Raw genomic sequence first — 26,143 nt, forward strand, 5'->3', positions numbered from 1 at the left:
TCAAGAGTTTGGACAAGAAGCAAGAAGTAAAGGAAAGATCACTCTCTTATTTCTGCGCAGTCACCCCATGAAATAACAGGGGGGGGGATGGAGAGAACATGTGGGTAATCACACGTCGCTTCGGAACCCTGACCACTCCCATCCCCTTCGTCTTGCGGGAGGTTGGACTAAAAAGTAAACTATCTTCAACTCTGAAGGAACATCCGAAACATGTAAAACATTTTACAAACAAACATTTTACGAACACTAAATAGCAGGGCCGGACTTAAGCATTGTGGGGCCCTATTCGAAATGGATTTGGCGGGGCCAAGTTTGGGTAGGGAAGCAGTCAATAAGTGAAATTTAAGAGTTTGAATTAGAAAATAAATTCATCTATGCATTTTATTCATTCTTTACTACGTACAGAATTACTTTACGAGCCTTTCGTATAGCAAAGTCATACAATATATCATAATAATTCTGCTTCCTACATAGATCCCACTCAATAGCAAGAATTACCAAATGTTTCAATTTATCTTTGAGAATTGTTGACCTCAAGTAATTCTTCATTAGTTTGAGGCACGAGAAGCTTCTTTCACCTGATTACACAATTTCGGGAGATTTCCAGGAGCTCCTGGTAAATCGACAGGAGGGCGCGGGAAATCTGTTTTAAGTTATAAAATGGTTTAATTTAATAATTTATACACCTCGAATTAGTGCGGGTCCTATGAAAGTGCAGATCCTTTGAAAGTGGGGGCCCACTGCAGTCGCATAGTTTGCAGTGGCCTAAGACCGGCCATGCAAAATAGCGGCGAATGCTATGCTGCCGGTTGACTTGTTTTTTATATTACTTTAACTTAAATTGATATTACAATAATTCAGATATTGTTTTGTTGAAACAAGTGTCCTAAGGTATATTTGCAACATATCTCAAAAGTTAAAAAAAAATGTGTAAACTAATTTTTTGGCAATAATACATAAAACACTGAGCCATAATGTACAAATACAAATTCTTATTTATTCAGAAAGACACAAAAATAAAGGCACATTTCTTATTCCATAAACCAAGAAAAATGTATGAAAGTGCTCATTCTTCCTTAGTGCCATTAGAGCATGGAACAGTTATCCTGAAGATCAGCCAGGAAAACCAATGATTAGCCAACTTTAAGTCTCTAAGTAACAAGTGGGAATATATTGAACACATGGATCTGAGTAGAACTTAATGAACTTCTTTTTTGAAGGAAAGTCTGTAACATATAAGATAAAATAATTTAAGAAAAAAACTGTTCAGTATTTCTAAATATGTTTTTAATATGAAAATTCTTGTGCATGAATAAGGAATTCATAAATAAAAGTTCAAACTTATTAAAAGCAGGTACATATAAACATCCAGAAAATAAAAGCAAAAAAAAATTTTATCGATTCTCAAAAATTTTTTTAAAAATTAATACTCCATCACCCCAGACAAAATCACCAAAAATATGATGTATAAAATATTGAAAAAAATCTATGTATAAAAAATATAAAGAACATTTTGCATGATATGAGATAAAAAATCATACTTCGTATATTTCTAATTGAAGCTTCTCGTCAGGCAGTGAACAAATACAATTATTGGAAAAAAATTAACATAAAGCACTGAGTAGTAATTTCACTAAATGCAGTAACAAATTTTAAGCTTCATGAAATATCTAAATCTTTACTTCTGTTTCTTAACAAAAGTAGAGTTATCTCCTCATTGGAATATACCCTAAGTGATGAAATAAATGCTCATCTCACATTGAACCAAATTTTATTTCATTTAATTACTGAAAGGAAAAACAAAAGTGTGGAAAATGTTATCCACTAATAAAGGTTAAATCACTACAACATGAATAAATATTACAACTTTTAAAAAAAATTCATCAAGATATTTTTTAATTAGCACAAAATATTAACTTTATTACAAAGTACTTCTCAGAGTTGAACAAGTGACCATCAAATACTCGAATAGTGATAATCTCAATAGTACAACCAACATAACAAGAGAAAAGCTAAATGTAGTAAACAACACTAAATAAAACACATCAAAGACATTATATCCACAAAATCAAATTATATCTTAAGATACATTAACATTATGAACTTAGTATATTAAAAAAATGCCTGGAATGATTTTACTGCAAGTGTGATAAAATACAATTAGTCTCAATGTATAAATAATAATTCAATAAATTGTATGTTTATGATATTCACCATACAAAGTTGACATTTATTATCTAATAGAACAGTGATGCCCACACTAATTCAATCTGTGGGCCATTTTAATTTCCAAAAACTAATGTCGCAGGCCACATGATGGAAAAGAAATAAACTTATTGAAATTGACATGAAAATATTTTATTACAAACCCTAGGATCTAGATCTGAATTATTGGGATATTAGAATTTTTCTCTATACTTTACACTTCATAAAATGGCCTAATTTCTGTTTATAATTTGTTGTTCTTGTTTTTTAAAAACGTCCACTTTCTTTATAAAAACAAACATGTTGGCTAGCAAAAAAGTAAAGATCCGTTCACTTTTCCTAGTAGATTCTATAATCCTATTTCATGTACACACAAATGTTAAATGCCTTGGTAGTAATCCATTAGAAAAAAGTAAAGGTCCTAACGTAGGACATACATTTGGAACATTTGGGGGGGGGGGGGGGGGGGGGGGGTGATTTCTATATTTTGTGCCGACGTATTGGCAGGCCGTATGGAAGCTCATCGCCGTCCAATCTGGCCCGCGGGCCGTATTTTGGGCATCACTGTAATAGAATGACAATCAAAGTCAAGAAACAAAATATTGTACCAAAAGCTGCAATCAAATAAAATATATGTTAAAGCACAAAATCTCCAATACACCATTCTGTTATTATTGACTACCCTGGGTAATGTCCTTACTTAATCACTTGGACTTTCTTATTTGTAACTATTAAGTAAAACTAAGTTCCATCAGACAAATTTATGTTTCCATTATCAATTTTCATTTAAAGGTTAGAAGTCAATCTGAAGACATTAAGTTGGCAAATGAAAAAGGGGAATAACTTATGGGAATTCTGAATGAAAGCCAAAAGCAAAGTTTGAAAATAGAAGAGAACAAGTTTCACTCCACATTTGATCAACATGAAACTTCAACCATTTAGATTTCATCTAGGTTAGCAGACGCCATGAAAGACTTCATCATTACAACCTTTATGTCTTGGGAACAATTTATTTCTCTATTTTCTTACGAAGTCTGGCATACTCTCTCAGCCTGAAATATAATTGATTAAATATAATTAACTTTTAGCAATAGATGTATTATAGCATGACACTTTACATATAAACAGTAATGTGAAAAGACTCTGAAAATTTGAGATTTACTAAACCTATATTTGAGAACCATGGAAATCCAAATAAAGAACTGCTGAATACTTTTTAAAATAAATCAAATAAAATTCGAGCGAGTTTCTTAAAAAATATTAAGACTCCTTGTGCAAAGCACAAAGTTTAATACATTTAGATAGGAGAACATTCTTTTCTTCTTCCTGTACTTGGCATCTGGTACAGACAGACTGAGACTAAACATGTTGGCTTTAACTGATGTGACAAGCAACTTTAAAGAATTGGCATGTTTTGAAAGTATAAAGAGACATGAAGAAACTAATAGTAAATAAAATAAATGAGAAATGGACAAGCTCTCATCCGAATCACAAGAAAGAAGATGCCTATTATAAGCTATTTCGACGAGATCAACGTCTAATCTTTCGACTCAGGACCGGACACGACAGAATGAGACAACATATGTAAAGGAAGCTCAAAATTGGAACCAGTGAAATCTGCCCGTGTGGAGTGTCACTAGAGAATGCTGATCATATCCTTCAAAACAGTTCTCTTTACCATGAGGCCCGTTCAAGACAGTGGCCCCAAAACACCCCAATAGAATGAAAACTATATAGAGAGGTCCCTGATTTGGAAACCACTGCACAGTTCATCTCATATATTGGTCTAGTCATTTGAACGCTCCAACATAAAAATGAGAACAAGGAAGAAGAAGAAGAAGAGAGTATAAAATACAGGACTTGTTTCAATGTTTTTAAACTAAGAGCTATACTTTTGTTTGTTAAACTATTTATCCTGATTAAATTATTCATGAATGAAAAGTAAAGGTTCAGTACCAACTGTGAGAAAGCTTTTGAATCTCTCCTGAGTTTTGTAAGAAACAATCAATAAGACAAGGGAGAAATGCTTTAGATGTAAAAGAATGTTCAGCTACAAAACTATGTGTACATATTTAGATGTGACACACTAATTGTTCATGTCTGTTGCAGGTTGTTGGCAAGAAGTAGATCTAGTAATAAAAGACACTGGGCTTGTTTAGATTTAAGACACTGAGTTCAAGATCTAGATTCTGAATCAAGTTCAAGGTCTAGATTCTGAATCAGGTTCAAGACCTAGATTCGGAATCATTTCACTTGATTCAAGTATATTCAAAGAGAAAACTTTGATTTCCAAAAACATTTCAGGAAATAGAATCTAGATCTAGAATGCTTAAATCAAAAAGAGTTGCGCACATTGTGTGAAATCCACATCATTAGATCACATTTTTCTAAAAAGGTCAAAAAATAATTTCTCAATTTCTTGTTGAAAAAAAAATAATTAGAAAACCTTTCTGAAACAAAACAAATTCAAATATAAGGCTGATGAAAATTTCTGAATTTAAAAAAATAAATTTTAAAATTTAAGAACTTTTTTAGTCCAAAAACTATTATGGCATTTTTTAGAAGTAATATTCTTCAAAGTCAGAAAAATGTGTAATTACTGAAAAGGGTAATTCGAAAGTTGTTTTTAGTATTAAAAAAGTTCCAAAATATTTTTGAACATTGTCACAAATGAAGTATGGATTACTTTGCACCAAAAAGCAGAAACTTTAAAAGCCTTTCATTATTTGCCATCACCCCAATGAGAATCTCTAGAATTGACACCCATCAAGACAATATAAAATATATTTGACTCAAGTTACCTTAATGCATTAATCTTAATAAAGCCTCCAGCATCCACTGGTTCATAATCACCTTGGACATTCATACTGTAGGACAGAAAAAAAAAATTTCTATTATACACAATGAAAGAATATTGCATAAATTTAAACATGTTTTTTGTTCAGACTTAACGAGTAAGCGCTTCTAATATGATTCTGAAAGCATCATTTACATTTTCAAACAAACAGTTTCAGTTTGTCTCTATTTAACTATGACAGCTTTATAGTAAATAATAGACATTGTAAGTTCATATTTTAGATAAATAGATATAAAGGAATGTTTATTAAAGTACATTTGATTTAACAGTACATTGTGAGGTTCAAAGAGACTATCAATGTAAAGATGGCCTTTATACAAGAGTAAAGGATGGTCATTTTTGTTAATTTTTTTAAATGTTTATTTTTAAAGACATTTTTGTATTCAGAATTTGCTTAGGGTATGGTAAGAATTTTTCAAACAGGAAATAGAAGCTACTGAATTAAAGTGATCAGCAACCGTATTTTAAAATTCTAAACAATGTTTTAACTCGATGCTAACTAAATGAACTGAAGAGTAATTAGTGCTAACACAAAGATCAGAAATGATGATTTAATGAGAAAATCTGTAAGATTAAACTCTTGATAGGAAGCAATACAAAATAGATCTAGATTTATTCAACACTGACATACACATCTTTTACATAAGCTATATTTTCAAGTGTAGTCAAATGAAACTTATTTTTAAAACAAATGACAATACCCTAACATGTTCATTTACCATTTAAAACAAAATGGGACCTTTAAGACTGACCTGACCAGTTCTTTATTGTAGAGAGAGAGTGGAGACTTTCTGCCTAGAATGTAGACACCTCCTTTAAATAACTTTAATGTCACAACACCTTCAACATTCTCTTGGCTCTTGGCAATACAAAATCTAGTAAACTCACATTCTGGACTGAACCAGAAACCTACAGACACAAAATGGTAGAGCATTCACAAATGGGTTAAGATTACAGTGTAAGACTAATGGATAACATTACATGAAAACCAAGAAAAAGATTATTAGTGGGGTTGTTCCATATTTCTTCTGTGTCACAGTATAGTAGTGTTTACATCTCAAGCCTCAATAGTTTCTTAGTTGATAAAGAATATAAAAAGCATTGTAGGTCATTATTTAGTGGATTTAATTCATTTATTAGAGGCAAATATAATTTATTAATTATTATAGCTAGATAGAAGGTGCTGAAACATATAAAAGATTCTAGTATGTATTACTAAGATCTAGATCTACAATTATATAGATCTATTCAGAGCATTTGGATAACCAACTCTGTAAAATATAAACGTAATATTTTCATCCACACCCCTCCCTACCTAAATAGTACGCCTAAATAGGCTGTCAAAATGACTGGTCAGATGTGTAGACCTAGTCTACTGTAGTGTGTAAACGATGATGAAAAGACCACCTCATGTTTTTCCTTGTGTGTAACTCAATATAGTTTTTTGTATGTTGAGTGGTCAGGTAAGAAAATAAACACTGGTTAGACACTTATGTTACTGTAAATCTAAGCTTACACTAGTTACACAGGTAAAATGTTGCTTAACACTCCCACTACTATTTACTTTCCTTACTAGATCTAAATGCAAATATCTAGATCTAATTCTTTAACAAGATTGTAAACTTTACTGTAAGGTTTTCCATTATATGATGTCAATAGAATAAAAATAAATGCAAGTAGCCTATTTTCTAAAGATTTTAATTCAAGGAAAAAAAATACTTTATCTTATTTATCCAGACTTAGCCTTTTTATTTTTATTTTGCAACATATCTATGAAACATTTTCCTTATTTCTGATTTTATTGTGGATAAAGAATAAAGATTTATACAAAGATCATAGTATTGGATTGAACAATACAGTTAGGTAGATTAGCTATGTCAAGACTAAACAAACACATCTGTTGTGCCAAAGACTTCTCTATATCTCCAAAGTTGCATAGTGCAGCTACATCAAGATACAATAGGGAACTAGAGCTAATAAACTATTTTTTAGCATCTCTGATATAAATAAATTATTGAGCTATTCATAAATCTATTCACTTGACATGCTATAGAGGTTAAAGCTCTAGCAATAGAAATGTAATGGAATAATCAGTCCACAGGCCTTTGTGGGTCCTTAAACATGTGACTTAGGGTTAGGGTTTTAAGTAGGTCAAAGATATGGAACAATTCCATTATGGCTCCTGGATTTCAAAATGCAATAATGGGTGATCTCTATACCTCACCTACAAGCTGTGTCTGTATAAAAAATCATTAGTATTTATCTACACCCAAATATATATGTTTCAAAAATGTCTCTGAACCATTAGAAGGTATTTCTGGGCTATTCATATCATGTTAATCACAGAACTAGGAGTCAATGGAAGTGGGCAGAGATTAACGTCAGATTTCGATATCAGAAAATTCATTCTGTTTGATCTTGTATCTCTATTATTTAGATCTACTATAAATTATTTCTTCAAATGCTATTCTACACATAAACTGAAGATTGTTCATGCAACCATGAGCCCAGCATACATATGAAGTGAAGAGTTAATAAATGTTTTACCTTTATAAACCTGATCACCAAACTGAATATCTAGTGTTCTTTTGATTTTTCTCAATTCCTTCAAAAAATATTAAATAATTGAAAAATAACAAAAAAATAACAAAACAAAGTACCACAATGATTCTTAAACTAAAACTTTTCAGGACAAAACATTTAATAAAAAAAAACATTATGATTAATAGGAAAAGCTTTTTGCTGACAATATATTTAAAATATTAGTTCCATAAATTATTTAAGAAAAACAAACAAACAAAAAAATGTGTACATATTTAAATATTGTTAGACAAATGTATTGGCTTTGTACTTACTCTGTCCATAGTGAACACTTCAATGTCTGTGTGAGCTGTCAGTAGAATAGTTCCCCCAGGTGTCTCATAAATACCTGAGAAACAGAAAAACAAAAAGACAAAGTTAGACTGATAAAAGAAAAAGAAAAGCCCAATGCATTTATTCTAGTATCTTACCCAAAACATTTCTCATACACCTTTATATTAGCATCTCAACATTCAGATTATACACTTCTTTCACTGTAGCATCTCAACATTCAGAGTAAACACTTCTTTCACTGTAGCATCTCAACATTCAGAGTAAACACTTCTTTCACTGTAGCATCTCAACATTCAGATTATACACTTCTTTCACTGTAGCATCTCAACATTCAGAGTAAACACTTCTTTCACTGTAGCATCTCAACATTCAGAGTAAACACTTCTTTCACTGTAGCATCTCACTCAAAAGTATGTACACTTTATTCTAGCTTATTATACACTTTATTCTAGCATCTCACCCAACTGATGACACACTTTATTCTAGCTTATTATACACTTTATTCTAGCATCTCACCCAACTGATGACACACTTTATTCTAGCTTATTATACACTTTATTCTAGCATCTCACCCAACTGATGACACACTTTATTCTAGCTTATTATACACTTTATTCTAGCATCTCACCCAACTGATGACACACTTTATTCTAGCTTATTATACACTTTATTCTAGCATCTCACCCAACTGATGAAACACTTTATTCTAGCTTATTATACACTTTATTCTAGCATCTCACCCAACTGATGACACACTTTATTCTAGCTTATTATACACTTTATTCTAGCATCTCACCCAACTGATGACACACTTTATTCTAGCTTATTATACACTTTATTCTAGCATCTCACCCAACTGATGACACACTTTATTCTAGCTTATTATACACTTTATTCTAGCATCTCACCCAACTGATGACACACTTTATTCTAGCTTATCTCCCCTATAGATTAAACACTTTAATTTATTGAAGTATCTCTTTTAAAAAAGTTCAAAGTACATTCACATTTGGATCCCAATAATTAATGCCTTCTAGTTTTAAAAATAACAGGTTTTACTTTTCTATCTCATACTATATGATTCTATTGTTTGTAATTATTTGATCAGTTGTTTTTTTTGCTCATAAGAAAAATTTACTATTCTTCATTAAAGAAAATAGCTTTAAGACAAATCTAGCTAAGAGCTGGTAACTACTTACCTCTAGACTTCATCCCAATAAATCTATTCTCTACCAAGTCAACTCTGCCAATACCGTGTTTACCACTGAGGAAAAAAGTTTCTAAGATAATGTCATATATCATTGACATCTACTCAAGCAAATCAGATCAAATCTTGTACAAGTTTAAGAACAACTAGTCACTGCACTAAAAAGATCAACTTAGGCATCACTTGCATAGAGAAAAGTAACTGGCAGCAGATGGCCTTTGAAAGAGACAGTTGGAAGTCCTCAGGAACACTGCTGGACACACGTCAAAAGAAAAGCTCTTGCCAAAGACAGGCCAGAAGATATAGACCCCAGCAGACTACAAGTTTGTCTGCATCAGATGTGGCAAAATATGCAGGTTGCAAATGGTTTGCGTAGACATGTGAAACACCACACTCATTTCTTAATCTTCAGAATGAAAGACATTGCTTCTTAGCTGTAATTTCATTTACTGCAAGTAGAGGACTTGGTGGAAAACAGGTTTTAATGTGGTCTCCCAAATCCCAGGTAGTTTGTATTGAAATCAATGCAGCTATAATACTAAAGACAAATGAGAGTACACTAATTGTCACTTAACCCATCATTGCTAGATCTTGGTCTAAGAATGAAAATTATAAATGCACCAGAAGAACAGAGAATGTGAGAAAAAAAATTTTGTTCATGTATGTATATTGTCTATCTCAATTGGGATTGAAGAAGATAAATATTAATTATGGAAAATTAGATGGAGTTAATCACTATTATTTATTTAAGCTGATTGCCAATTAAATTACAATTTCTCTCACTGTGTTTTACACAATGAACAAAATGTCTTTTTAAATAAAAGTTCTTTTTTAGCGGCCCCCATAAGGGGAAAAAGCCGCTATTAGGTTTGTGCAAAATGTCCGTCTGTCACACTCAGATCTCGAAAACTAGAAGAGATATGAAAAATATTATTTCATCATTAAATCCGGCTTGAAAAGTTTAGGTGCAACGGCTACTTTTGGTTTTCTAAAAGCAAACCGTTTAATTTATAAAATTAATTATGCAAGCGATTTTTTCATAAAAATACACCAATTCTAAAACAATTACGTAAATGTAAGGGAGGCAATGTTACAATATGCTAACAAAGATGGACAATTTTTGTGTATTTTCAGTATCACTAAGTCAAATATATTTTTAAAATGTACAGGAAATGTTTACAACAAATACAAATAATAGTTAAAGACGTTTTTTCTGGTCAACTAGCTGCTAAAATTAAAAGAAAACATTTCTGTTTGTTTATAAAGGCTAATAATGCACTTTGTATGTAAATATCACGCACATTTTTTTAAATGGACTTTTTATGCAGCGATTTTCGTGCAGTAGCGTAACGTCGCAACATGATCAGGTGCTAAACCAATTCCTTAAACTTTTTTTAAAAATCAGATTTTATTTATTTTTTGTTTAGTGCCCCCATCCGAATAAAAGAAGCTTATTTTTGTGCGTTTTGTCTGTTGGTCGGTCTGTCCGTCACGATTAGATTTAAAAAACTAGAACTCTAAAAGCTATTGAAAATCTGATTTACCCTTTAATGTTCCTCCCATAACATCTCAATAGTTTTAAGTATCTAAAATTGATTGTTCCGGATTTTTTTGTGCAAAACTAATCAACGCCAACAAATGTTTGTTTGCTCTTCTAACTTATATTACATTCAATTTCCATGCTTAAACGTTGCAAAAACACATTATCAATAATATGTTGTTCCGTTTTTTATGTAAATAGCATATTAATGCTAAATCATAATCTCTATACTGACTTATATTTCATTAAGTGTAAAAATGTTCTGGATATTGTTTTATAAAACATGAATTATGCCTAATGATTGTTTGAAATCGCATAAGGCTTTTAAAAAAAGTAATTTACTAGAATTGATTACTGAAAATTACTTTTTAGACATTTAATTTTCTTGTAAAACATAACATAGAAGTTTTGTAATCGATAAAGAAAGTTCCGGATTTTGTTTCTTACAAATCGTCGCCAGAAATTTCCGAATTTATTTAAAAATCTACTAACGCCAAATAATTGTTTGAACTCCCTCTTCTAATTAATAAACAAATAATCTTCTCATTTACGAAATAATGTTTTTACGGATTTTTATGAAAAATATTTTAACTCACTACTCTCTTACAGTACATTTAACTTTCTACCTAAAACATTAAAAAATCTAATTATCGTTAATATTATGTTCCGATTTTTAAGGAAAACAGAATCCAAACACCAAAGTAAGGTATGAAAATCTCTCCACGTGGCTGTAGTACATCTAATTTTTATACGAGACCATCCAAAAAATTTAATTAACGGTATTACATTTATCTGAAATTCTCTTTTTCTTTTACTATTTATACAAACATCCGGAACAATCTATTATATAAACTTTTCAATTGTGTTCATACCTAAAAATTATTGCAATGTTTTGAAACGTAAAATAAAGGTTAATCAATTTTTAATAACTTTTAGTTGTTTTTTTTATATCAAGATAACGGACAGACCGACTGACAGACAAAACGCAAAAACAATGTGGCTTTGATCCTTTTTAAATAATATCTATTAGAACTCAGTGCACCAATGTCTATGAACCCTCGTTAAATATCTCGTGTAAATAAAGACATTTTTTTTTATGGTACCGGTACTAGCCTATTGTGAGGTAATGGATTTTTTTTTCTTTGACGTCATATGAATGGACTCTTTAAATGTAATGTTAAAAGAACGCACTCGGTGCACCAATGTCTATTAACCCTCGAAAAAATTGCTTGTATTAATGAAAACATATTTTAGTCTAACTAAGCCGTGTGACGTAGTGTTTTTTTTTCCTTTGACGTCACATGGAATGAATTCTTTAAATGAAATGCTAAAAGAACGCACTCGGTGCACCAATGTCTATGAACACTCGAGAAATGGCTCGTGTTGATAAAGGTGATTTTTAGTCTAGCTAGGCCTTGTGACGTAGTGTTTTTTTTTCCTTTGACGTCATATGGAATGAATTCTTTAAATGAAATGCTAAAAGAACGCACTCGGTGCACCAATGTCTATGAACACTCGATAAAAGGCTTGTAATGATGAAGGCGATTTTTATTCTAGCTAGGCCGTGTGACGTAGTGTTTTTTTTCCTTTGACGTCATATGGAATGAATTCTTTAAATGAAATGCTTAAAGAACGCACTCGGTGCACCAAAGTCTATGAACACTCGATAAATGGCTCTTATAGATGAAGGCGATTTTTAGTCTAGCTAGGCCGTGTGACGTAGTGTTTTTTTTTTCCCTCTGACGTTATATGGAATTAATTCTTCAAATGAAATGAAAAAAGAACTCGGTATAGTAATGTTTATTAAGCCTCGTTATGTGACTCGCGTTTAAAAAAGGAATGATATCTTGATTTAGATCTAATCTAGATTTTTTAAACTAGATCTAGATTTTTATTACAGTATATCTAGATCTGGATTTATATTCTAATTAAAATTATTTTAGAGTCTAGATCTAGAATTTCTAGATCTAGTTTAGACTAAAATAGACTAGATTAAGATGTAGAATTTCAATTTCTAAACTTAAAGTGTAAAAAAAAAGTGTAGATTTTCATTTCCAAACGTTTTGATCAATATTGTAATGTTTTAATATACTAAAACTAATCTACTATTTTTTTATTAAATTTAAATTTACGGCAAATGAATCTTTGAAACATTATTACTTTTGACCATCGGATGGCTGCCTGGTCGTGCGGTTTGCGCGCTGGACTGTCGTTCAGATTTATGGATGACCCAGGGTTCAAACCCTGCCCGCTCCCATCCCCCGTCGTCCTGCGGGAGGTTTGGACTAGGAAGTAATTATCTTCAACTCTGAAGGAACATCCGAAACGTGTAAAACATTTTACATCAAAATTAAATCACCTCTTGAATATTATTTGCGAATATGCAAATCCGACAGGGATCCGACTTCGACGGGGGCCGCCTCTGAGTTTGTGTAACACAAACTCTCTTTGTAATCTTGTTTTAATTATTTATTTATTTACTGTCATTATTCAACATTACTGTTAGTATTACCTTTGTGCTAACAGAAAGTCTGAAGTAAAGCTAGAATCAAAGAAACACAGTAGTTAACAAGAAAACCTACCCAACTTTGTTGAGGTAAACAAAAATATCCAGAGCTTCAGTAAGTTCTAACCCTTGCTCCTGATTAGTCACTTTGATGGGCACTCCTATAATAGTACAAGAGTTTATTACCGCATGGAGCAAAATATATTAATCTATATTATATGCTCTGACTGTCATACCTTTTTTTTTTAAAATGAGTTTTATATATATAATTTAAAAATTAAAAAAAATAATAGTTTGATCTTTTATCTAACCTTTTTTAAATTCAATTTCAATAACATCAGAGTTATCAGGTGCCTTTTCTGGGTCTGCTGTCATTTGAAATAAGCCAGCAGGTGCTTGATGATTAGGATCTTCAAGAACACCAGATTCATAGCTATAAGAAAGATGACAAACTTTGTTGTTTTATTGATTTTTAAGCATTCTTAAATGTTGTGTTAGTATAAACAATGAAAAGATCATAGAACAAATAAATAACTACTTTCTTTTTCTTCTTTGAATGAAGATGTGTATTCCTCTCAAATGACATTTCAACAATAATAGGCAAAAATGTTTGAAGTTCTAATACAAACGACTGGACTGAACAAATATCAAAGAGAGCAACATGTATAAGGAAAAAATCAGATAAAGATGGTTGAAGCCTTCAGGAATGTTGGAATAAAATAGTAAGAAAATGACTAAAATGTTTTCAAACTTTGAGTGGCTCTTTCACTATTATGTTAATGCTAGAGTAGTTTTGTGATAAAGTATTCCATTCCATCGCTTTTTTTTTTATATATCTGGATTTAAATACTTGTCTAACTGGGTAGGAAATACAGAGTTTACCCAAGGTGTAGTAGCTGGCAGTAAAGTTTATACATTTGTGCAAGTCACATGGTTAATCAAGGAAGGATATAATATATATATAGTGCAAACTTAAAATCACAAAATAATTAAACAAATCACTATATGCACAACATTTGTTTACCTGATATGCATTAAGTTGGCATCCATACTCCAGGGACTTGAAAGAGTGACAGGAAGTGGTATACCATGTTCCTGTGGAAATAAAATAGTGAAAACACTATGTAATCTCACATGCACAACTTACACAAGGATCAGCATAGGACCTAATTAACTTTTTTTGTTTTTGAAGAAACACCTGTAGTTTATAAAATAATAAAAACAAAAAAACAATGGTGAACAAAACTGCCCATAGAGAATCAATGCATTTTGAGCAAAGACTTAATCTGTTAATTTGCTGTTTAAAAACATCACATAAACGCATTGCCAGTGCACACTTTTCATTTTCTCTTAAACCCCTGGCTTAGCATCATTTTTGTTGAGCAAAGTTGCTACTATCATTACCACTGAAAGGTGGTACAGAGAAGAACAAAACTGCTCACATAAATATCTCCTACCACATTTTGGGTCAGGGGGAGGGGGGTTGAGTGTTAACTGAAAGCCTATAAGCCCACCAGCCCTCATCAGAGGAAAGTAAAAGTAGTTGGTCCATTTTTGGGATACACTACAAAATGTTCAACAGGTCTTGTGGGCCAAGTGACCAAAGGGAAATCACCAACACAACTTTTCTTACCTCAGCGTATTTGAAAAGGTCAGTGCGACCTTTGAATCTCTGGTAAAATTCTGGTAGCCGCCAAGGTGATATGACCTATAGGAGGAAGAAATGTGTAAACTGAGATATTAACACATCACACTTGAAACATATCACAGCTTCTTCAACAAAGGTTATATTTTTTAATTAAAAAGGACATATTTTACTTAATTTCTTTTTCCATAACTAAGGTCTAATGATTGAATTATTATTAACAATAGTTTTAAAAAGTTAAGTTTTGTTTTCAAAGACCATCACTTAAATATAAATAGGTAGGTTTTCCAAATTATTTAAAGAACTGTACTGGGTATGTATATGTGGAAGTAGATCCTGTTTGCATGTCTCTGAACTAAAATACCTCAATTGTAGGATGAAGAGCATACGCTCCTAGTTCAAATCTAATTTGATCATTTCCTTTGCCAGTGGCACCATGGGCAACATAATGAGCTCCTTCATCCACTGCAACTTTCACCATGGCTCTGAGATAATAAATGCAACGTTCTTATATCATTAAATTGCTCACAAACCTATATATGTTAACTGCATTTGTGACCTAACAATGTGATGAGTTAACTAGATGTTTTATGATCACTGTCACAGATTACATTATAGAATTGTTTGTACATTTCACTTTTTAAAGAAAATATAAGCCCTCGACATGAGTCTCGGGATTTAATCCTCAAATTTAGACACTTGACATTCAAGTCAGGATTTACCCAAGGGACGTAATTAGTATGTTTGAAATCTATTGGTTGATTTGAATTTAAACAAAGACATTTTTGAAAAGAGCGCCAGAGAATTGGCGGTAGTAAGGTAGTAAAAGTCAGTCGATAAAATAATGCCTTTGTAGTCAGTCACGTTTCTAAGAGCTCTGTTTGAAAAGCCTTTGTACTGTGTTACTTGCTCATTGATTTGTAATTTTGTACATAAGCTGTACTTACGTTGTATTTAAATAAAGTTCCAGAGTTTTGTTTTATCAAAGAATCGTTAATTTGTGAGTCTAGATCGTCAATTTTGTTAACTATTGAATTCAAGTAAAATCCCCGGCATGACAACGCATCATACCATCTAAAATGTTGTCATATCTGACACTCTCCGACTAACAAAAGTTCATGGACAACTTTTAACGAAATTTATTCAAGATCTAGGACCAATTTCTAAACTCTTCAAAGGAACTTCATTCTTATTTAACGGAGGACAGAATTTCTGTGTTTAACAGGTCAGTTGGTTATCGATAATTCTTTTATAAAGATTTTCGTTAGAGTTACGTCTAACTCACGAAATCTATTATTATATGTAATTGGCAAAAGGAATAAGACCAATATACATAATAACTGGCATTATAAAAAAGACCAGTAAATCAAATAACTGGCAGTATAAAAAAGACCAGTAAATCAAATAACTGGCGTTATAAAGAAGACCAGATTTGACCAACTGTTAAACCAGTAAAAAGTACATCGGCTCAATAGATCTATATATCAATCATACGACTCCAGTAACTACAAGTCTACTGTCAAGAATTTATTAGCAAATTGAGGCTTCAAGAACTTTGTCACTAGATCTATATTATTATTATATCTGAGATAAAGCCAAAATCCAGATATCGAACATTTTGCTCCAATACAAGAAACTAACAAAAAAATTAAATATGGCTTCCAGTTCTAGAACACAACGATTCTTCGAATTGATAGAATTAGCCAAAGAAAAGCAAATCCCAAAGCCAGACCAGTGGGCAGAGAAACAAGAAGAAAAAGAATACCAAGAGCAAGAATCTGAAAAACGCATGCAATTAGAAGAAAAAAAATTGCAAGACGCCGAAAAACAAAGGCAAGAATCTGAAAAACGCATGCAATTAGAAGAAAAAAAATTGCAAGACGCCGAAAAACAAAGGCAAGACGCCGAAAAACAAAGGCAAGACGCCGAAAAGCAAAGACAACATGAAAAAGAAAAAATGGAAATCGAAAGGCAAAATAAAGAAAATAAAGAAAGCATTCCAATTCAAGGTCACTCAAGTATGTTTGACAAATACAGATTAATGAACAAAATATCGGCTTTCAACGAAAACATTGACAATATGGACTCGTATCTCATAAGATTTGAAGAAATAGCTACAACATCCGGTCTACCTGAAGCACATTGGTCGAGCTCACTCCTCACCCTTTTGACTGGCAAAGCTGTCAACATTTGCTCACAACTGTCCATCAATGAACGCAGCACTTACTCTGATATCAAGGAAGCTCTACTGCGCCAATACGGAGCAACTTCAGCCAACTATAGAAAGAAATTCTATAATGAAAGGCCACAGCAAAATGATGATCCTCAAATTTTTGTAGCTAATATGTCAATGTGGTTTGATAGATGGGTATCCATGGCAAAAATAGAAGAAAGTTACCAAGCTCTTCGTCAACATATTATTATCGACAACATCACCCATGCTCACTCAGAAGATATTCAATCCTACATTATAGAGAGAAATCCTACTGATATCCAGACATTAACCAAGATCATCAGACAATATAAGGCAGCCTATCCAAACAAGTCAGTCAAACCATCTGTTGAAGAAAATTTTGTCTGCTTTGCTCAAGACAAAAATGCAAGATATAAGTCAGATGACAAAGTCAAATGCAACAAATGTCATAAACTAGGACATTTCACGTCTCAATGCCGTCAAAAGGTCAAAAATGTTTGGCAGTAATGACAAGATCCATGTCCAGACAACAAGAACATTTGGCACCTGAACAAGTTAGCCAAATTAATCACATGGCTACCTCAGTTACTCAAGTTATGCAGAATGCAACAGAACCAGTTACTAGTCCAGTAGCCAGCAATAATCAAGAACACTCAACATGGACACCCCCAGTTACATCAAGCCCATCCCTACCGGTCATAAGTCCACCTCCAATTCCCGAATGTCCATTGTTGAACTTTGAAGAACAAGACGACATGCCCAGAGTCTCTAGCAATGATACAAGAACTCTAACTGGTCAAACTGAAGTCCATCAAGACAAGTCTCATGAACCAGAACCAGAAGCAGATACTTATATTCAATCAACTTTGGCTATACCAGACAAAAGAAAAACTATGCAACTTGACTCTAACACTCATACAAGTATTCCTCATTTGAAAGAATGTGAGTCAACTCAAGAAGCCATTACAACCAAGAACATTGAAAGTCAAAGAATATTACATGAACACATGAAATCAAGATATTTTGCTCAAGGAGATCAAATCAATTTACTGTTACCAGATTGGAGTAACAAGCTATTCTACAAATGGCAAGGTCCATTTACCATCACCAGAAAGATTTCCAACCTGCTTTATGAAATCAATGTCAACAAGGTTACCAGAGTATTTCATGTTCATATGTTTGAACATTACCATGAAACAGATAATGAAGACATCAAAGCAGAAGTTGATAATTTTACAAGCTTAGCAACTATTCCTGAGGAAGAAGAAACATCATCAACACCCATTCCTGAGATAGATGTTTCATTACCAACATCAAATAACATTGACATTCCCAAGGTCATCACTCTGGATGACATAGCACTACAGAAAGTGAAGGACACTAAAGTGTTTCCAGACCATGCAGATTTCTTTACCAGTGTTTCTGAAACATTCCCAGTACTGCAATTTGAAAACAACTCAGAGAGCAACAACATTGACAACACCAAGTTTCATCCTCCTTCTACTCAAGGGGCAACTTTTCTTCAGAAAGGAACAAATGAACTTCTTCAACATTGCTGTATTGACCGATTGAACTCAGACATGTTCAGTCATTGCTCTATTGAACATTCTAATGCAAAGCATTCTGCTACCATTGTCCTACAGCATCAAAGTTCATCAACCAGAAAATTGAGTTTTGGTTTCGGACAGTTCTTATTTTCACCAAACTCAAACGCGGTTCAATCAGACATTATCTGTGAGATCATTATGACATGGAGACAACAGCTTCATAAACTGAAAGACCTTTTCTTCAAGTTTAGAAAACGCACATGCACATCCATGTCGGCAATTCAGAAGGGTTCCGAACTTTACATTTCTACTCTACATATGTACTATAGCATATTTAGTGCCACTTGATCCATTATCATTCATACTCGTCAAGGAAGAACAGTATTCAGTTGTACTTAATCAATTAATTTGTCTACTCATTTTTTTCCACAGGTATTCTATATCAGATACTATATTTATTTCAGCACCAAGCAACCCACTGAGGAAGGTCACTCATTCAAGATACTTTGTTTATTATGTTTCAGCATCTTTGCATATGACATGCATCAGACATCTTAATTTTTAAATCATGTGCATTTTATTTCAGGTATTTTATTTCAGGTACAATATTATTGCATACATCCTATTATAATAGTACAGATACATGACATATAATTAGAATTTTTCATTGCTTCACACATATTGACATATATTTCACATTGAGTATTATTTTTTCAGAAGGTTGTCATGTATGCATCATTTTTTCTATGTAAATTTTTCATATGCAGTATATTTTTCCATGTTCACATTTTCAGTAGTACTATTACCCAAATGAGTTATAATGTCATATTTTAATTTTATCATGAAGCACCATAAAGAGAAGTAACTCATTCAATTCAAGATTTAATTTATTCAAGTATTATGCCTTGTACAACTTTTGATATTGTTCATGACAAGCATTGTCTCATTTTCATAACCACTTGAATAGTGAGACAGGTATTCAAAGTCATCAATAATTTTATTCACTGCATTTACATTTTTTTTTATTATTGTTATTATCTCCAAGTTGACTTTATTTTGTCATATGTTACCTCAACCATTTTTCTATAATTTCATGTATGGTATTTTGTGTATATTTAAATATTTTTAATACATATGAGCATTTCTATTACCATACAAATGCTAAATGGAGGGGGGGGGGGGGGGGTAATATGTCACAGATTACATTATAGAATTGTTTGTACATTTCACTTTTTAAAGAAAATATAAGCCCTCGACATGAGTCTCGGGATTTAATCCTCAAATTTAGACACTTGACATTCAAGTCAGGATTTACCCAAGGGACGTAATTAGTATGTTTGAAATCTATTGGTTGATTTGAATTTAAACAAAGACATTTTTGAAAAGAGCGCCAGAGAATTGGCGGTAGTAAGGTAGTAAAAGTCAGTCGATAAAATAATGCCTTTGTAGTCAGTCACGTTTCTAAGAGCTCTGTTTGAAAAGCCTTTGTACTGTGTTACTTGCTCATTGATTTGTAATTTTGTACATAAGCTGTACTTACGTTGTATTTAAATAAAGTTCCAGAGTTTTGTTTTATCAAAGAATCGTTAATTTGTGAGTCTAGATCGTCAATTTTGTTAACTATTGAATTCAAGTAAAATCCCCGGCATGACAACGCATCTCACCATCAAAATGTTGTCACAATCACGTATGATTTTTTTTTCTAAACATATGACAATAAACCAACCTAGCAATGAGTGGCCTGGCCAAAGATGTTCCCAACAGATACCTATCTTCATAAGTAGCATTCGCCTGCACAGCTGGCCAGATGAATTCTTCTACAAACTCTTGCCTCAAGTCAAGTATCACCATCTAAAACAGAAGTAATCAGTTCTGGAATGGTCGATGCTTTAATATAATAACTGAAAAATGTAAATCATGTCAATGGCCAACTCATGACTAAGATAAAATCTCTTGTTAGCCAAAAGGAAATAAATTTTTGATATTCAGAAATTATTTATACAATAAAAAAAAAGGTCATTATAGTTGGGAAAGTAAAGGTGGATGGTCATTGTGCTGGTCACATGACACCCTTGTCAGCCATAGAAACAGATAAGCTTTCCATTATCTGCCCTACAGATCACAAGGTCTCAAAGTGGAATTTTACTTTACAACAGAGGACTTTATAGTTTATATTTTTGGGTATTTATTGAAAACATTATTTTTGCACCTAAAAGCAGATTCATTGCAGGAATAGTTCTAATGTGCTACTGTTAATGAAAAAGATAAATAATGCTTAAAGCAGATGAAAGGTATTGACAAAGTTAAGATGGTGGAACTTGAAAGAAGATCAAGCATATTTTATTCTTAATTTTAAATAAATTGACAACATTGGTAGAATCTACATCTAATTTTCATGTAAATCAATGCATAGTGTGAAAAAATGCTGAATAATCAGTTTGATATCCAGATAAATAAAAGTTCAATGACAGTGACTGGTGCTAACACTAAACAGTACAATAAACTTTGACCTAGAACATGTTTCATTGTATGCAGATTCTGACCTATTTTTCTTACATAGCATATTGTCTTTTTTTTTACTTTGCCTACATACTTTTAGCATACATGATCCTCTCTCTCTGTCAAATAATTTAAATCCAAAAGATTTAGATATTAATGGGGGGTTTTTAATGGCATCTTAAATGCATAGAGTATTATGCTCTGATTCTGGTGGGTTTTTTTTTTACAATTTTACAATTAAAAAAATGTGACAATATAATAATTAGGTTTTTTTTTATTAGACCAACTGAGTTGAATGGGAACAAATAAAATTGTGTCTTCAATCCAAAAAAGGGTTTCTGCACCAAAGTCAACATGAAATTCCAGGAGTTTTCCAGGAGAAATTATAAAATTCCAGGACATAAAATTCTGCACTGATACTGCCAAGCAGAACCAAGCTGCTCTAAGGAGCCATCAAAATCTTGCAATGGGTATTTGGGCCTTTGCCATTTTAAATTCTGGACAATAGCATTCTTCAATGGAGTTTTTTCAGCAAGTTTGAGAACTGTTGTCAACAGTAACTTTTTGCTAGCTGGCGCTGGCTTTTGTTTTAATTTCTTTGACAGCAGATTTGGCTTTAAAGCGGCTTAAGCCTATCTCAACTTCTGGAGGTAGAAGATTTTTTTGTGTCTGGAACAGAAGTACATTCTTTGAAATCTTTGCTACAATGACTGAAGCATGCTAAAGAGGACATTGGCTATAAAGGGCAACAATGGCGCATCTGAAATTTTTTTTTAGAAAAGGTTGCAAAATCTTTGTGATTGAGATGAAGCTTACAATTCTAGCAAACAGCCTATGAGGTGCTCAAAAGACTTATCATTGATTGTGTTATTAAAGACTTTGAATTTGTGGGGTTACTGGCATAGCTGTGGGTGTAGGACAAGTGACAGTCACTGTGGCAGCCTTTTTGACAAATAAGAGTGCAATCATCAGGCAGCCAGCCATCTGATTTACCAGACTCTCGCTTGTGCTTATTGGATTTCAATTGCGATTTAAGTGCTGCTTCACCCATGTTTGAAATGATAATTTGTTTTTATAACAACAAAAAGCTTTAGATCTAGAATTAGGACACAGATCGAGGTCACTAGATCACATGATCTGATAATGTAATGGAGATTTTTCAACGAGTTTGGTAACTGTTGTCAGCTGAAACTTTCTGCTTTCCATCTAGACATTGAAAACATCCCTAGCACTGGCTTTAGTTTTAATTTATAAAATTTTTTTTTATCTACAATAAGTAGTGCTGCAACAGAAGTACATTCTTTCAAAACAGCTGGTGGCATAAATCTTTGCTAAAATGTATGAAGTATGCTAAAGAGGTATTGGGCCATAAAGCACTAAAGGGCAACTGTCACAGGTTTATCTTACTTTGAATATATTTAAATATGTTGCGAATTCTCTTCTTGTAGTATATATGTGCTGAAGAAGTGCTAATTTGTCGATGGTGCTGAGAGGTGCTAAAATAGTAGACCTTACTTGAAAATGTCAGCTGATAAGATGAATTACTGTGCTATGCATGACGCGTAGGACGTAATCATCTTCTTTTTGAAGTAACGTCTGTATTATATAAGATAAGAAGATGCCGGGGATTCTATATCTCTAGATCTAATATTATCTAGCAGATTGAATAAGTGAAGATTCTTTAATTCAAATACAGAACTTTAAGTATTAACTAGGAAACACAAAACGTATTGTACAGTATTTACAAAAGTAAACTGTGTATCTAATATAAAACTTTCAAATTAACTACTAGATTCTAACTCAAAAGTAATACATCTTAACCCTATGAAATCTCCCGATAGACTGAAGAATTTAGATTCTATATTGTGCGTCTTTTGTTCTCCCCCTAGCGTCCCTTTTCTTATTTCCGGTGGCGTAACTAATCAAATCATAGCTTTCTATCACATGGCAAGTGCGTCTTTAGTTTGAGTGACAGATGTCATTGGAAAAACCCAAGTCTGACCTCCAACCTTTCTTTCTTTAGAAAATTTTCGGAAAATTCCCATCACTGTTTTATAATGCCTTTTTTTTATCTGCAAAATTCCAGGATATTCAAGGAGATATTTTATAATTCCAGGAGCTTTCCAGGACATCCTGGAATTTCAGAAGGCCATAGAAACTCTGACATTAGTCAACGTTCAACAAATGTTTGTTTTACAATAGTCTCTTAAAAACTGTCTACCCAACAAATAAAATTGTTTAATTATGTTTGATGAAAAGAAAGAACAATAGAAGAAAAACATAGAAACATTAGATCTGATATACCCAGTTGACCATTAGGTCTTGTAACAGTTTCACTTATATTAAACTCCAGCAAACAGAAGCACAATTGTGTAGTAAGCTAGATAAGGATTACATTTCTTGGGAAAGGTTGTGGTCAATTAAGAGCTACAAAATAGAATTAATTATAACAATTCAAAAATTCTGAAGATCTTTTCTTAGAATGATTAGCATACTGGGTGGGTAAAATAGCATTTAACTCCCTCCGATTTCCAGTTTTACAGACCTTTATTTTACAAGAGCTACTATATTCACTTCTGCTGGAGCTTTGAGGGAGTCATTATGACTGGAAGAGCTGAAAACATTGTTCTCATTTTCAGCAAGGAGTCAAGTGAAAGCACATTAGTTAAATAAATAAACATGTGACCTACTTTCAATGCTCTGAACATTAATTAAATAAACATGTGACCTACTTTCAATGCTCCGAACTTTAACGCTTTGGTTCTGACTGCATCAAAGTCTTCTTCTTGACCAATGTTAGCCTACAATATATATTTTATATAATGTATGTTTCTTAGTAGTTATTTGTAAAAACTGTTGAGATCCACATATCACATTATAAAATAATCACAAAGTAAATAATATTTTACTCATGGAAAAAACAACTAGATAAATATACAAGCAAAACAACATATATTAGAATTCCATAAATTTTTTCAGTTAGCTTAGTCAAGAAATCCTTTTTAACCCACTGGTGCCTATTGCAATAGAGTTGGGATGCTAGTATTATTATCATTTAAAAACTTTCCTTTAAAAAGAGCTCATCGTGTCACATTCAGAAAAAAAGAGTGAGTTATTATTTTGAATTGAACAGGACTGTAGTCTCAGTGTATAAGACCCCACCAAGGATACTAAGTATTTTAACCTCGCTCTTATCTTAAAGGCGTTAAACATATATATTTTTCAATATTTTCAAGTCATTTATTGTTCTGTATTATATAATTGTTTGTTGTTATTTTTTAAATCAAAAATTATTTTTTTTAGTATTTTTTTTTATATTTAAGAGTTACATCCCTCTTGATAAGCGATCCCATGTAGTTTTAAAAATGGAAATAGGGAAACTACAAAATAAAACAAAATTTGATTTAGTCAAACAATAATAAAATTAAGCTTAACATTTTCTCTGCAGTGATTAATAATAATAATTAGGCATTATCTTTGATACTGAAGATTAATTTTATTAGGCATTATTTCATGTGACCTGTAAACCCAGTTTTGACCAGTATATTTTACAAACAAACCCTGTGTCCGTCATGGGCCTATTTAAGTTTTCTTTTGTCGTCTATGTATGGCTTTGGCAAGGGCTTTTCTTTGGGTCTCATTTAATGTCTTTTATAGGCTACTTAGCAGTCATCAATGTAAAAACATTTTTAATTATTAGAAGTTTTTACCAGGTAAGCAATCACTTGATAACCTTGTTCAATCAGCCACACCAGTATAGTTGAAGTGTCTAAGCCCCCACTGTAAGCCAGCACCACTTTCTTTCCCTCAGACATTCTTTAACTTGTAGTTGTAAGTCAGATATTTTATATTCAATTTAACTGATAACAAACAAAAATATAAATAATTTAAGCTCATTACTTTAGAAAAAAAAAAAAGAATTTAAAAACAAATCCAGTTAAACTTTTTTTGTTCAAATGCTCCGTGTATTGTTGGGTAAGACAAGAGTTGGAAACAATTCTAGATCTAGATAATTAGTGCTATAATTAGTAATAATTAGATCTAAATAAAGATAAAGATTCTTGATCTAGCCATCTACACTTGTCTACCTACAGTCTACACTAGTCTACAGATATTTGAATTATGTCTAAAATGACTAAAATATAGACTATATATTAGTATATAAGTATATATAAAATATATTATAATTTATAGTCTCTAGAATGAATACTCTACCTAGAGTCTAACAGAGTCTAACTATAACTATAACTAGACTCTAGTCTAGACCTAGTACTAGAATCTATAAACTATAATGACTATCCTAGTATAGGAGTATAGGATAGTAGTATAGTCTAGTATTACTAGTCTATTATAAGATAGTTTAGATAGTGACTAGTAAATACTAGTGACTAGTGTAGTATATATATTATTTATATTCAATATTCTATAAAATCTATACTATATTAACTATATAGACTAGTATACTGTATAGTTATACCGTCACCGTAGTTATAGTGACTATAAATAGTGTATAGACTAGTACTAGTGAGTAGATCTATAGACTATACTACCAGACTATAGGACTATACTAGGGTATAGTCAGTATTAGTATAGTATAACTTAGTATAAGTACTGTTTACTAGTATTTTATATTCATTCAAATCATTGTGATTGTCTAGCTAGTCAGTAGGTGAGTAGGGATTGGACGGTGGATGATGAAATTTTAAAGCAAAATGAGTCAAATCAAATGACTTGAATCTTGATTATTTGAGTGTTTTCTAGATCTACAAAACAAATCTATAATTATAAATGAAAAAGTTTAATGTAAAGTTTCAACGATCTAGAAAAACAATATATAGATAATAGAGTCGACTCTACTTTACTTACTTTCGAAGATGTAGATCTAGATCCACTCTGGTCTCGAATCTTGAGTATAGATTGTTATTGTTATGACTATGATTCATATTTTGAATGATCTTGATTTAGACCAGATTTTGCCTTTATATAGGCCAAGTGTAAATAATATTATCTGACCGACTTTCAGATTGGTAATGAGTGTTATCAGTTGTTTTTCTCGCAAAATGAAATGT

The 26,143-nt window shown here is 32.1% G+C and overlaps 1 protein-coding gene across 3 annotated transcripts; it reads right to left on the reverse strand.

Annotated features, from left to right (window-relative positions):
* Positions 1–1,265: 1,265 nt before the first annotated feature.
* Positions 1,266–26,096, reverse strand: LOC106070939 (argininosuccinate synthase-like). 3 transcript variants are annotated; one of them, XM_056039801.1, is made up of 15 exons: positions 25,941–26,096; positions 24,785–24,934; positions 23,807–23,875; positions 20,302–20,426; positions 15,199–15,319; positions 14,823–14,897; positions 14,214–14,284; positions 13,501–13,622; positions 13,266–13,350; positions 9,136–9,200; positions 7,918–7,991; positions 7,610–7,667; positions 5,815–5,971; positions 5,007–5,072; positions 1,266–3,257 (listed from the first exon to the last, which is right to left on the reverse strand). In XM_056039801.1, exons 2-15 carry the CDS (start codon positions 24,887–24,889, stop codon positions 3,215–3,217), a joined length of 1,236 nt encoding a protein of 411 aa, XP_055895776.1. In that variant the 5' UTR covers positions 24,890–24,934; positions 25,941–26,096; the 3' UTR covers positions 1,266–3,214. The 3 variants fall into 3 exon arrangements, with proteins under 3 accessions (XP_055895776.1, XP_055895777.1, XP_055895778.1); XM_056039802.1 differs by lacking the exon at positions 25,941–26,096 and adding an exon at positions 25,694–25,815; XM_056039803.1 differs by lacking the exons at positions 23,807–23,875; positions 24,785–24,934; positions 25,941–26,096 and adding an exon at positions 23,765–23,779.
* Positions 26,097–26,143: the final 47 nt, after the last annotated feature.

The sequence above is a fragment of the Biomphalaria glabrata genome, chromosome 9 (genome assembly GCF_947242115.1).
Source record: "Biomphalaria glabrata chromosome 9, xgBioGlab47.1, whole genome shotgun sequence".
NCBI classification, from domain to species: Eukaryota; Metazoa; Mollusca; class Gastropoda; family Planorbidae; genus Biomphalaria; species Biomphalaria glabrata.